General features: G+C 34.8%; 1 protein-coding gene across 4 annotated transcripts; it reads left to right on the top strand.

The window, feature by feature from the left end:
* Positions 1–463: 463 nt before the first annotated feature.
* On the top strand, positions 464–3,996 carry LOC137721442 (uncharacterized). 4 transcript variants are annotated; one of them, XR_011066641.1, is made up of 8 exons: positions 464–605; positions 726–996; positions 1,557–1,658; positions 1,747–1,829; positions 2,031–2,147; positions 2,333–2,613; positions 2,980–3,192; positions 3,556–3,996. XR_011066641.1 is itself a non-coding variant. In XM_068460536.1 (6 exons), the coding sequence occupies exons 1-6, from the start codon at positions 469–471 to the stop codon at positions 2,373–2,375; spliced, it is 753 nt and encodes a 250-aa protein (XP_068316637.1). In that variant the 5' UTR covers positions 464–468; the 3' UTR covers positions 2,376–2,895. The 4 variants fall into 4 exon arrangements, 1 of the variants encoding a protein (XP_068316637.1); XR_011066640.1 differs by having other exon boundaries at positions 2,980–3,996; XR_011066642.1 differs by having other exon boundaries at positions 1,578–1,658; positions 2,980–3,996.
* The last annotated feature ends 5,600 nt before the right edge of the window (positions 3,997–9,596 follow it).

Raw genomic sequence — 9,596 nt, forward strand, 5'->3', positions numbered from 1 at the left:
AGAATGTTTACCTTTATAATTTAAAACGAAACTTTCGAATTCGATTCTTCACAATGCATTATGGAATGAGAGTGGCTTATACCAATGTTTGTCTTGTTGTACATTAAAAAAAAAATAGATAAGCCAATCGGAAAAAATATATAGGGGAATTTAAACTAATAGAAATTTAAGTAATTTGGAAAACCATTAGATGAAATCTAAGGGCTAAAACGAAGACAGCAATTTTGCAAAAATCTGAAATAAAGTAAAGAGTGAGGGGCATTTCTGTAGTTTTACATTTAACCGTCATCCCTGTTTTCATCTTATTCCCGATCCGTTGTCAGAAAAAAAAGAAATTAAAAAATTAAAAACCATCCCGCTTAATTCGCTTAATTTTTAAAATTTCGCTCCATTTTCCCGAGAAAATATGAGAGAGGGATACACGCCGAAACCCCATTGAAAGGTTAGAGAGTAGGGAGTCGATAGAGAATGGTGCATTGCGGCGGCGACGGCGACGGCGACTTCTTTACCAAAACCATTTGCTCACTCTGCTGCAAAGACTTCGATCCCGTTGTCGAGGACCTCCAAGTCATCTCAATCTGCGGCCATGTCTTCCACGAACTCTGGTCTCTCTCTCTCTCCCTCTCCCTCCTCTGTATTTATGCAATTTCATTTTTCTATCTCTAATTTCTATGTTTGGTTGGAACCAAGTGCTTAAACGCTGCGTTTTGTGGGCAAAACCCTAGTCTGCAAGAGTCGTTCGGGTACTATGCGAACAAGAAGAGGAACAGTTGCCCGGTGTGCAAACAGAGTTGCAACCTAAACGACGTCGTCCGGGTTTATTTTCAATGGGCGGATCCGAATCTCAGTCAGAGTCAGAATCGGAGGTCGAGTGGCCAATGCGAGGAAGACTCCGAGGCGCTGCGGCAAGAGGTGAGGAGGTTGGAGGCCGTGGCGCTAGGGCTTGCTTCGGATTTGGAGCTCAAGGAGAAGGAGCTCAAATTGGTCAAAGAAGAGGTATTGTAGTTTACTCGATTCACATTTGCTTGGTTTGGTTCCTGAGAAAATAAGGAACCCCCCAAAAAAATTAGAGTTTTTCTATTTGATTTGGATTTGCATATTTTGGGTAGTCCTTTTTTGATTTTATTCTTTTAGTGTTGGGAATTTGAGAAAGGAATTAAGCAAAACAAGTATAACTCGAGTTCTGAATTTGGTTGAGGATACGAAGAGTTGTCGAAAAGCCCAATTGGCTTTTGGGTGGAACTTCAATCTGAATAATAAGAAAGTTTCGAACTTTTGTTTCTGGAATACTTTCTGTTTTAGCAAAACAGACACCTCCGATATAAGCTTAGACCCTTCACTGCAAAGAAAATCAAGAGAAGGTGGTGAGGTTATGATTGATTTCTTTGCCAAGGAAAGGAAGGGATTTGGAGGAGGGAGTGGGGGGGGGGGGGGGGGGGGGGGGGGTAATAGAAATATCAAAACTTTGGATTGGATATACAGTGATTTGTTTCGTGCAAGATTATAAGAGCTTGCTTTGCCCTTGCGTGTTTTTAACGTTGCAAGTCTTCTTTCAGCTTTGTCAATCCAAGGTGCAGGCAAAGATAGAAGTTGCATTAAAGAATGAAGCCTTGAAACAGCGTACATCTGCGCAACAGCAGCTTCAAATGAAATCTGAGGTAAACTAATAGCTGTCTTATACTTTAAATAATGCTCATTATTTACAAGAAAAAGAAGCTGATGAAGTTTTGGTTAAATTTTTCGTAGGAATTTGATAAATTGACTTTGGAGAGTTTAAGGTTGCGAGAAAGAAATAAGGCATTGGACAAAGAGCTTGCAGTGGTCAAATTGTGAGTGTTTTTGCATTATCAACAAGTAGTTTCCTAATGTTTATTACTATCTTGTTTGAGAAAGATTTGACATATGACTTCCCTCAACCCCCCACATGCTTCGCTGCTTGAGCCAACGCCCTAGGGCTAGTATAGGTTGTTACATCTCTCAGTTACATGTTTCCTTTTCTGCTCCTAACATGGTTATGTGTTGCAATCCAGGGTATCTGACCTAGATCTGGATAAAGAGGATGTCTCAAAGCTTGCCACTTTTGGTGATGGGGCCAACAACAAAGACACAATAGATGTTTTAAGCATTTCCTTTGCAATGTCTAATAGGTCAGCCATTTAAATCTTATCTTGAACTACAGTTAATTTAATGGATGGAGAAAACAGTTAGACATTTTCTGTAGTGTTTCTATCTCAAATAACATTTAAGCATCGTCTCTTCATTTCCATTATGTATACTTTGTTGTCACTCTCATGTTTTAGTATGTTTTTATTGTGACACCTACTTCTCATAGGAGTTGCAAGGAATGGATGAATAAATGTGGTCCTCTTGAATGAAAAGAAGCTCGTTACAGTAAAAAACTAGAGAAGGCTAAAAGAAAGATAAATAAGTGGAAGGTGAGTTTGTAAGGAGACGATCTTAAGTGAATCTCATTTGATGAGTTGTTCCTGATTTGTGATTTTTTTGGTCAGTATCAGACGAATGCACAAGATTTCGAGACTGCTGTTGAAGTAAAGAGCACTGAACTTTTGAAGGCTTTAAAAGGTTTAAAGAAAGCTTCAAAGAAAGCTGGAGGTGAATGAGTTATTCAGAATGGTTTAAATTTCAAGTCTAATTCGCTCTCTCAACAATTCATCAAAAGATAAAAAATAATAATAAAAACATTCGGATGATCCCCCGTATACCCTAACTAGAACTGGAAGCTTGCAAAATTATCATATAGGAAAATAGAAAACTACAATTTCACTAACATATGACTGTAATTTGTACTAAAGATTGCACAAGTATCAGTGCTAATGGTAATGTAAGAGATGCCTATTCTTTAATCGATGACAATGCTTCAAAGTATTTCGATAACCATACATGTACCTTCAAATCCCAATTTGAAAAGACAAACCTGTGAGGATGTTGCTAAGCATAAGTGTTCTTGGTTAATATCAGTGGCAGCTGCTGAAACAAAGAAAGAAACTTCAGTCCATGGGCTAAGGAATCTGGCCGAGTCGCTGGGTTTATCAACTGGTACATGTAATGATGCTGCCAAGACTCCAGCTTCTGATATTGCTGAAGTTGTGATTATTGACGACAATGAACAAGTTCAACCGATGCTGAACATCAAAAAGGAATGTTGTGTTCCACAACCACTTCCCAGACCAGGTATATTATAGATGCATTTTGGGTTTAGTTGGGCAATACATCATGGGCTTGCTCGGCCCTGATGGCACAAACAGGTATATAGGTAAATGGTGCAAGCGGAGGCATAAGAATGTATCGGCAATAACGCAAGATCCAATACCTATGAGCTGATGGAAGAGGAGGTAGAATCAAAGTTCTGAAATCTCCTAATCAATTATGATAGCGGGTTTATGTGCTGTTGTTCACTTGATTAATTTTTGCCTTAAATGCTTTTTACGACCAAATAGCATCTGTTCTTAATCAGATAACCTATTATTTTTTGCGAGAGTTAATCAGCTTTCCCTTTACAAGCGTTAAGAATGTAGTCCCGTTTTACTTTTGCAGGATTAAAAGAACTAATTCACTTGAAAACAAAGAGGTGCGAGGACAGATCCAAAGACATAGATTGCAGGACTAAGAGGAGAACTAATTCACTTGGAAAAAGAACAGTTGCAATTTGTTTCTTGAGTTGAAAATGTAGTGTCATTGTACAAAGGTCCTCCCAGTTTGTGCATGTGGTGTATTTTGGGGCAGTTGCTACTTCAATTTTGCAGACAAACATGTCGACGAATTTTGACGGTGAAATTCTTCCTTTTCTCTTGCTCGCTTTTGTGGTCTTAAGACTAGTTTTAAATATTAATGTAAATTCTATCTTCATCCATTAGTGAGAAATTAAGTTTCCAATACTTGTGATTGCAATTGCATACATGAATTATGGATGACAGAGGCTTGTGGCATCAGCTATTTATGTTTTTTAATTATTTTTTTGAAATTTGGCTATGAGCAATTATGCACGTCATATTTTACCGTGAAAAGTACTTGGCTCCTTACGTTTTCTTTCAGACAAATCAAAATTCGACATATGTTCTTCCTCGAAGGTAAGGAAGATTTTTCTTTGGTTTAGGCAGGCCTGGTTGGAATAGTTGAGAATAGTTGAGAAGATGCATGAATGTCTTACAATCTTGGATTGCTTTTTGTCAGGGAATGTGATACTGACATCGGATAAATTCAACAATTGTAACGTTACTTTCGTTCGAATTGAAAATTTGGGGAACAAATATTGAAATTGTTGCTGGGTCCAGGTGCGGTGAAACAACGGGCCTAGCCCCTAACGTAGTTGTTGGAATGCTCAAAGCAAAATACAGCCCGCTGCTTCTGGAGCGTTTACTGCACATCCTAATTGTGGGCGGCTATAACAAAATCATATAAACGGGGGGTTGTGGTTTTGGAATTTGGAAGGGATTTTTCTCTTGTTGTCTGGGAGTATGGAGGACTCTGGTTTTATTTGCCGTTAGATTTTTTTTTTATACAACAATATATTTAGATTAAGGGACGAGAGAAATTAATTAGTTTCAAACTTGTCATCTATAAGATCAAATGTAAGACTTTTTCATTTATAAGTTAAAAAGAATATTACTAGACTGTAAAATCTTTAGCTAAAAACACAAAAATCAAAATTTAACAGTTAGAAAGTCCAAAGTAGAGGATGCTTTGGAGCATTCTATACTCCAAAGCATCATAGAGTTTTTGGGTTTGGAATTGTCTCCACACATCTATTTTACCTCTTGTATACTTTCTTTTTCTTTTCTAACCATTGGATTGAACAAATCAAAAGAAAATTAAGAAGTAGACGCGTGTCCACACAAGCAAACCACATAGTACTAAAACACAATTAACCTTCTCTTTATTCTAATTGTTAGGCAATTAAACGAGAATATGAATGAAATTGATGGTTGAAAAACTTTAGAATCAATTTCAGTATTTACTATTTAATCATTGAATGCAATAAAATATAAATTTTAGTGTGTACCCTAAAGGCCCAGGATAAAAAATTTGGGACATTGGACTCAAACCAAACAATGGAATGGTCATTCTAACAATTTTGAGAATTCTTCGGTGCACATTAAAAATGCACATTTAAGTTTAACATCAAAACAAGAAATATTAGATCCCGTTAAATTAAAAATTGAACGGCTTTCATTCACATGTACACTTTGATGTTCAAGAACGGATAGAGAATCCTTATAGAATTCTTTCTACACGATTGCAGTAGGATTTATGACTTATTTAAGTATGCTTTGAATTCTCTTTCATGCATTTCATGAAATGGAGGGTCTGAGATTCATGAGGTTTGGGAGGTTGTGGAATTTATTGTCGTCATGCATAAAATGAATAGAGAAAATTCGGTCGAATTTTCGATAGAATTAACTTGTTATATAATGACCCTTATGTCATCATGCATAAAATGTCTTTGTTACTTTCCTTGTATAAGGGCTTGTTTGGAAATACTTTTAAAATGATTGAAAGTGTTTTTTCGTAAAATTGAATTTGGGTTCCAAATGCACTTTAAGTGCTTTTTGGAAGAAGCACCAAATCTTGCAGGAAGCACATAAAGTGATTTTTTAAGATTCACTTGGATTTTTATTAAGGATTGGTTTAAAAAACATTTTAACTAAAAATGCCTTCAATCATTTTAAAGCACTTCCAAACAAGCCCTAAGTCAACACGTCACTATCCCAATGTCCACTGGACATTGAGGATCCCCATCCCTATTTTTCAGAGGAATGAAATTTTCATTCCCATTCCTATGTTGGAGTTTTGAACCAAACAATAGAATGCATATTCTTAAAATATAGCTCCATTCCATTAATCATGCCAACTAAGCGTCACAATATGGTAATTACTTGTTTGTATATGAATCACAATGAGCTTTTTTTTTTTTTTTAAATATATTTGTTAAATGCATTACAAATTGTGTTTTTCCTTAAGATATCTTTTATTTTTCACAACTAAGATTCTATAATTTCATCATGTTTCTGAAGTTTAGGAACTGTTGATGCTTTTGGTATTAGGGAGTGCTAGCAGCCTTCTCAAATTAGTAGAGATTTACAATCAAATTCATATAACGGAAATTAATTGAATTAAGGCAATTTGGAAGGTAATTTTGAATTTTATACTGTAAAATGATGACTTTGGAGTTTCAGGAAGGCAAAATGGAATAAAAATCGAGTTTCAGGAGGCTAAGTGAAGCGAATTTTAAGTTTCAGAGAGTAAAGTAGCAAACTTTTAGTTATAGGAGGCAAAATGAGACTAAAACTGAGTTTCATGAGACTTAGCTAAAAAGAACCTCAACTTTATCACTCATCCTCATGCTACATGTATTCCATCAGCACGTAATGTATTCTATTAGCACATAAAACTAAAAATATATATTTTTTTTTCTAACAAACAATATTTTTAATTGTACTAACAAAGAAACAAAACTAAGAAAATTTTAATAGATAGTTCTGAGTATTAATAGAGTATACATGACATCAGAAGAAGTAAAAAAGTTGTTAGCATTTCTCTTGGTATTAGTTTTAGCTATGGAATTGACTTTTTTTTTTTTTTTTTTAATTTTTAATTAAAATGGCCAATTGATAAGATCTCTTCTTCCCCCAGTCAATGGTTAAGCTTGCTGCGCTAGAAACTTTAAATTTCCCTCTCAAATGCACGTGTCAAGAATGTAAGCTTAAAGACTTTTGAATTAAGAATAATTTGTAATACTGATTGCAACAAAACAACAATAAAAGGTAATGGAAGACAGCCAGACATGCGGGTCCAATTGAACACCCACATTCAGATTGCAAATCATCCTTTCCTTGGCAGACCAATATTTAAGCCAAGTCCAAGAGCCACCGTAAGAAATGATCCTTGTCTCTTTGACTATTTAGGGTTTCCAAAAACCCTAGATACATCTTTCTTTTAGGTTTAGAGAAACATGAACAAAAAGAAATACAATTCGAACTGTTTGGTAATCTGTTTACAAATCTAGATTATGTTCTTAAATTTATAGTCAAGAAAATCCATCCTAAAAAGAAAACCAAGTGATCTCCTACGATTACAGAATCCTTAAAAAAAATCTTTTGCTGCATTTTGAAGAATTGACACGAATTCTCTAAATTCCCAACTAGCTAGTAATTAATCTACCTTTACATTCAAAGTCATGTTGTTAATTCTCACTTCCTAAATATCATTTGTATAAAAATAGGTTGAATAATACGTTTGAAGATAAAACTATATTGATAACTTGTCTCTCTAACATGTATTGTAGCAAACTCACGAGCACGAGACGTTTTATCATAAGTGCTTCGTGCAATGTATATTTTCCGTATGTATTCTTCCAAAAGTCTATCAAACCGTCTTTGATGGATTTTTGATAAAATGGTTACAAGCAAATCAAGCTTATAGTAATAAGTTGGATAAAAAAGGTTGGCATACCTAATTAAAATGGTAGAGTAATCTAATAAAATATTTTTCATCTAACTTCTCTCTTTACGTATGATAATTATCTGCAGAGATCAATATACATTGTTGATCTATCCAATTTAAAATCGATAAAACAAGACTGTTCATATGAATCATATATTGGTTCAGGTTCAAATATACTTGTATGAATGTGAGTCCGCACGAGCATAGATTATGCAGAGAGGTCAAGAGACCGAAAGAACTATTAAGTCTCACTTTGGTTTTTGTGATGATTATAACAAGTTCGTGTTGCAAAAATTAGATAACCAAAATTAAACTCATTAAGTCTCGAATTTTAGTGCTCGCAAGTATACGAATCAGATGATTGTATAGCATATAAGCATGGATATCGTCCCACAGAGATCAAATTGAATCTAAAAGTCTTACTAATTAAATTGAAACAAATTATAGTTGAGAAGCTTTAATAAAAAGAAAAAAAGAAAAAAAAAGATAGATATGATTTGAATTAAACTGAAATGAAAAACAACTTAAAAAAATGCATAAAATAATAAAATTAAAATATAAGAAAAGAAAACTTAGGGCATCTGAATTCATTGTAACCAATTCTACTTAATTCCCTTAATATGTTATGCTCAAGTAGTTCCCCAATATTGATGATCGATTTTTCCTAAATTATTCGACAACCATGGCATCTGGTTACATCAAAAATATCCTTACATGTTAACCCTCTATGGCATCTAGATGAATTTAAATAAGTAAGAACACATTAAGCTCTATGGAAATCATTGGAAAATCACACAAACCCTAATTGTGTGGCATCTACAAATAGGTGTTTATGGTATCAATTGCAAGAAGCTAAACCCAAGTTAAGTATGGCATCTACTTTAACTTGAATCAAATCAACCTAATTTAAACCTAGATGGTGATCAAGCATCTAAATAAAAATCAAGCGCATTACGAATAGCTAAAGATACTCAATAAAGTAGAAAAATTTGATAATAACAATGCCACAAGGCAATTAAGTATTCATGATCAGGCTACATCGTAGCCCTAGAAAAGAAAAGAAACTAAAAAAGCTCTTCTCTCTTCCCTTCCTTGCTGCAACCCCCTATCTAAAATATGATTTTTGGTGGCTCTCTAACTTAATGAGGAGAAGTAACCTCCTTATATAAAACCCACGGCAAGAAGGTGTTCAAGAAAGAAAAATAACAATAAAAACCCCACTAAAATGCTATCACTAATGGACTTTAAGTCCTTATTAAAGAAAATGAAAAATAAACGGAAATAATAAAAAACTAGAAATTAAGATCTCTCTTAAAGTCCATTGAATAACATTCACATGTCTATTTGATTCCAAAAACGCTCGGTTTCATCTTCTTGTTGTAATGCACATGTCTTCGCGCAATTCGTTAGCCTCGTGCTTCACTGGAATTACTCTATACACCCAAAAAGCTCATTTTTCACTTCATTTCTGTAGAACTTTAGTATTGAATGCCTATAAATTAAAACAATATAAATTAGTGCACTTAACCCATTCATATATACAAAATCCAAGGGAAGTGTATGATAAAAATATATGAAAATATGTAAACATCAGTTCGCGTGCTGTTGTCAGTTGAATTTTATTTGTTTTTTGACTATCTGTATATATTTTGTGTGTTAATGGACAGAAGGGAGGGAGCTGGAGGGGCAGAAACCACGTACGGCATCAAATTAAACAACGTTAGTTTTGGAGAGGACACTGCATGTGCATGAGAGCACGGGGGAATTGGACTTACTGTTTGTACACAAAGTCAAGCATAAAGCAGTTGGCAGAGGAAAATGGCAAGAACAATTATTGTACTAAAATAAGAAAAATGGAAAGGAAAAAAGAGACCGAGATTTTCATAACATAGATGAGCAGGCAGGCAGGCAGCTGATAAGGATAGTTGCCCATCGGTGGATTCATGCGTGGGAGGCAGCTAACATGCTACTGCAGCATACATGCTGGGAAGTTTCCCCTTGCCGGTCAAGCTAAAGATATACATTTTTTTATTCAATGAATCTGGATGTACATTAAGTGTGTGTTTTTTTGGCGTTAGGACAACACTTAATAGAGACTTTACGAGACTTGGGATTGCCAAACAATAACGTGATAT

The sequence above is a fragment of the Pyrus communis genome, chromosome 16 (genome assembly GCF_963583255.1).
Source record: "Pyrus communis chromosome 16, drPyrComm1.1, whole genome shotgun sequence".
NCBI lineage: Eukaryota > Viridiplantae > Streptophyta > Magnoliopsida > Rosales > Rosaceae > Pyrus > Pyrus communis.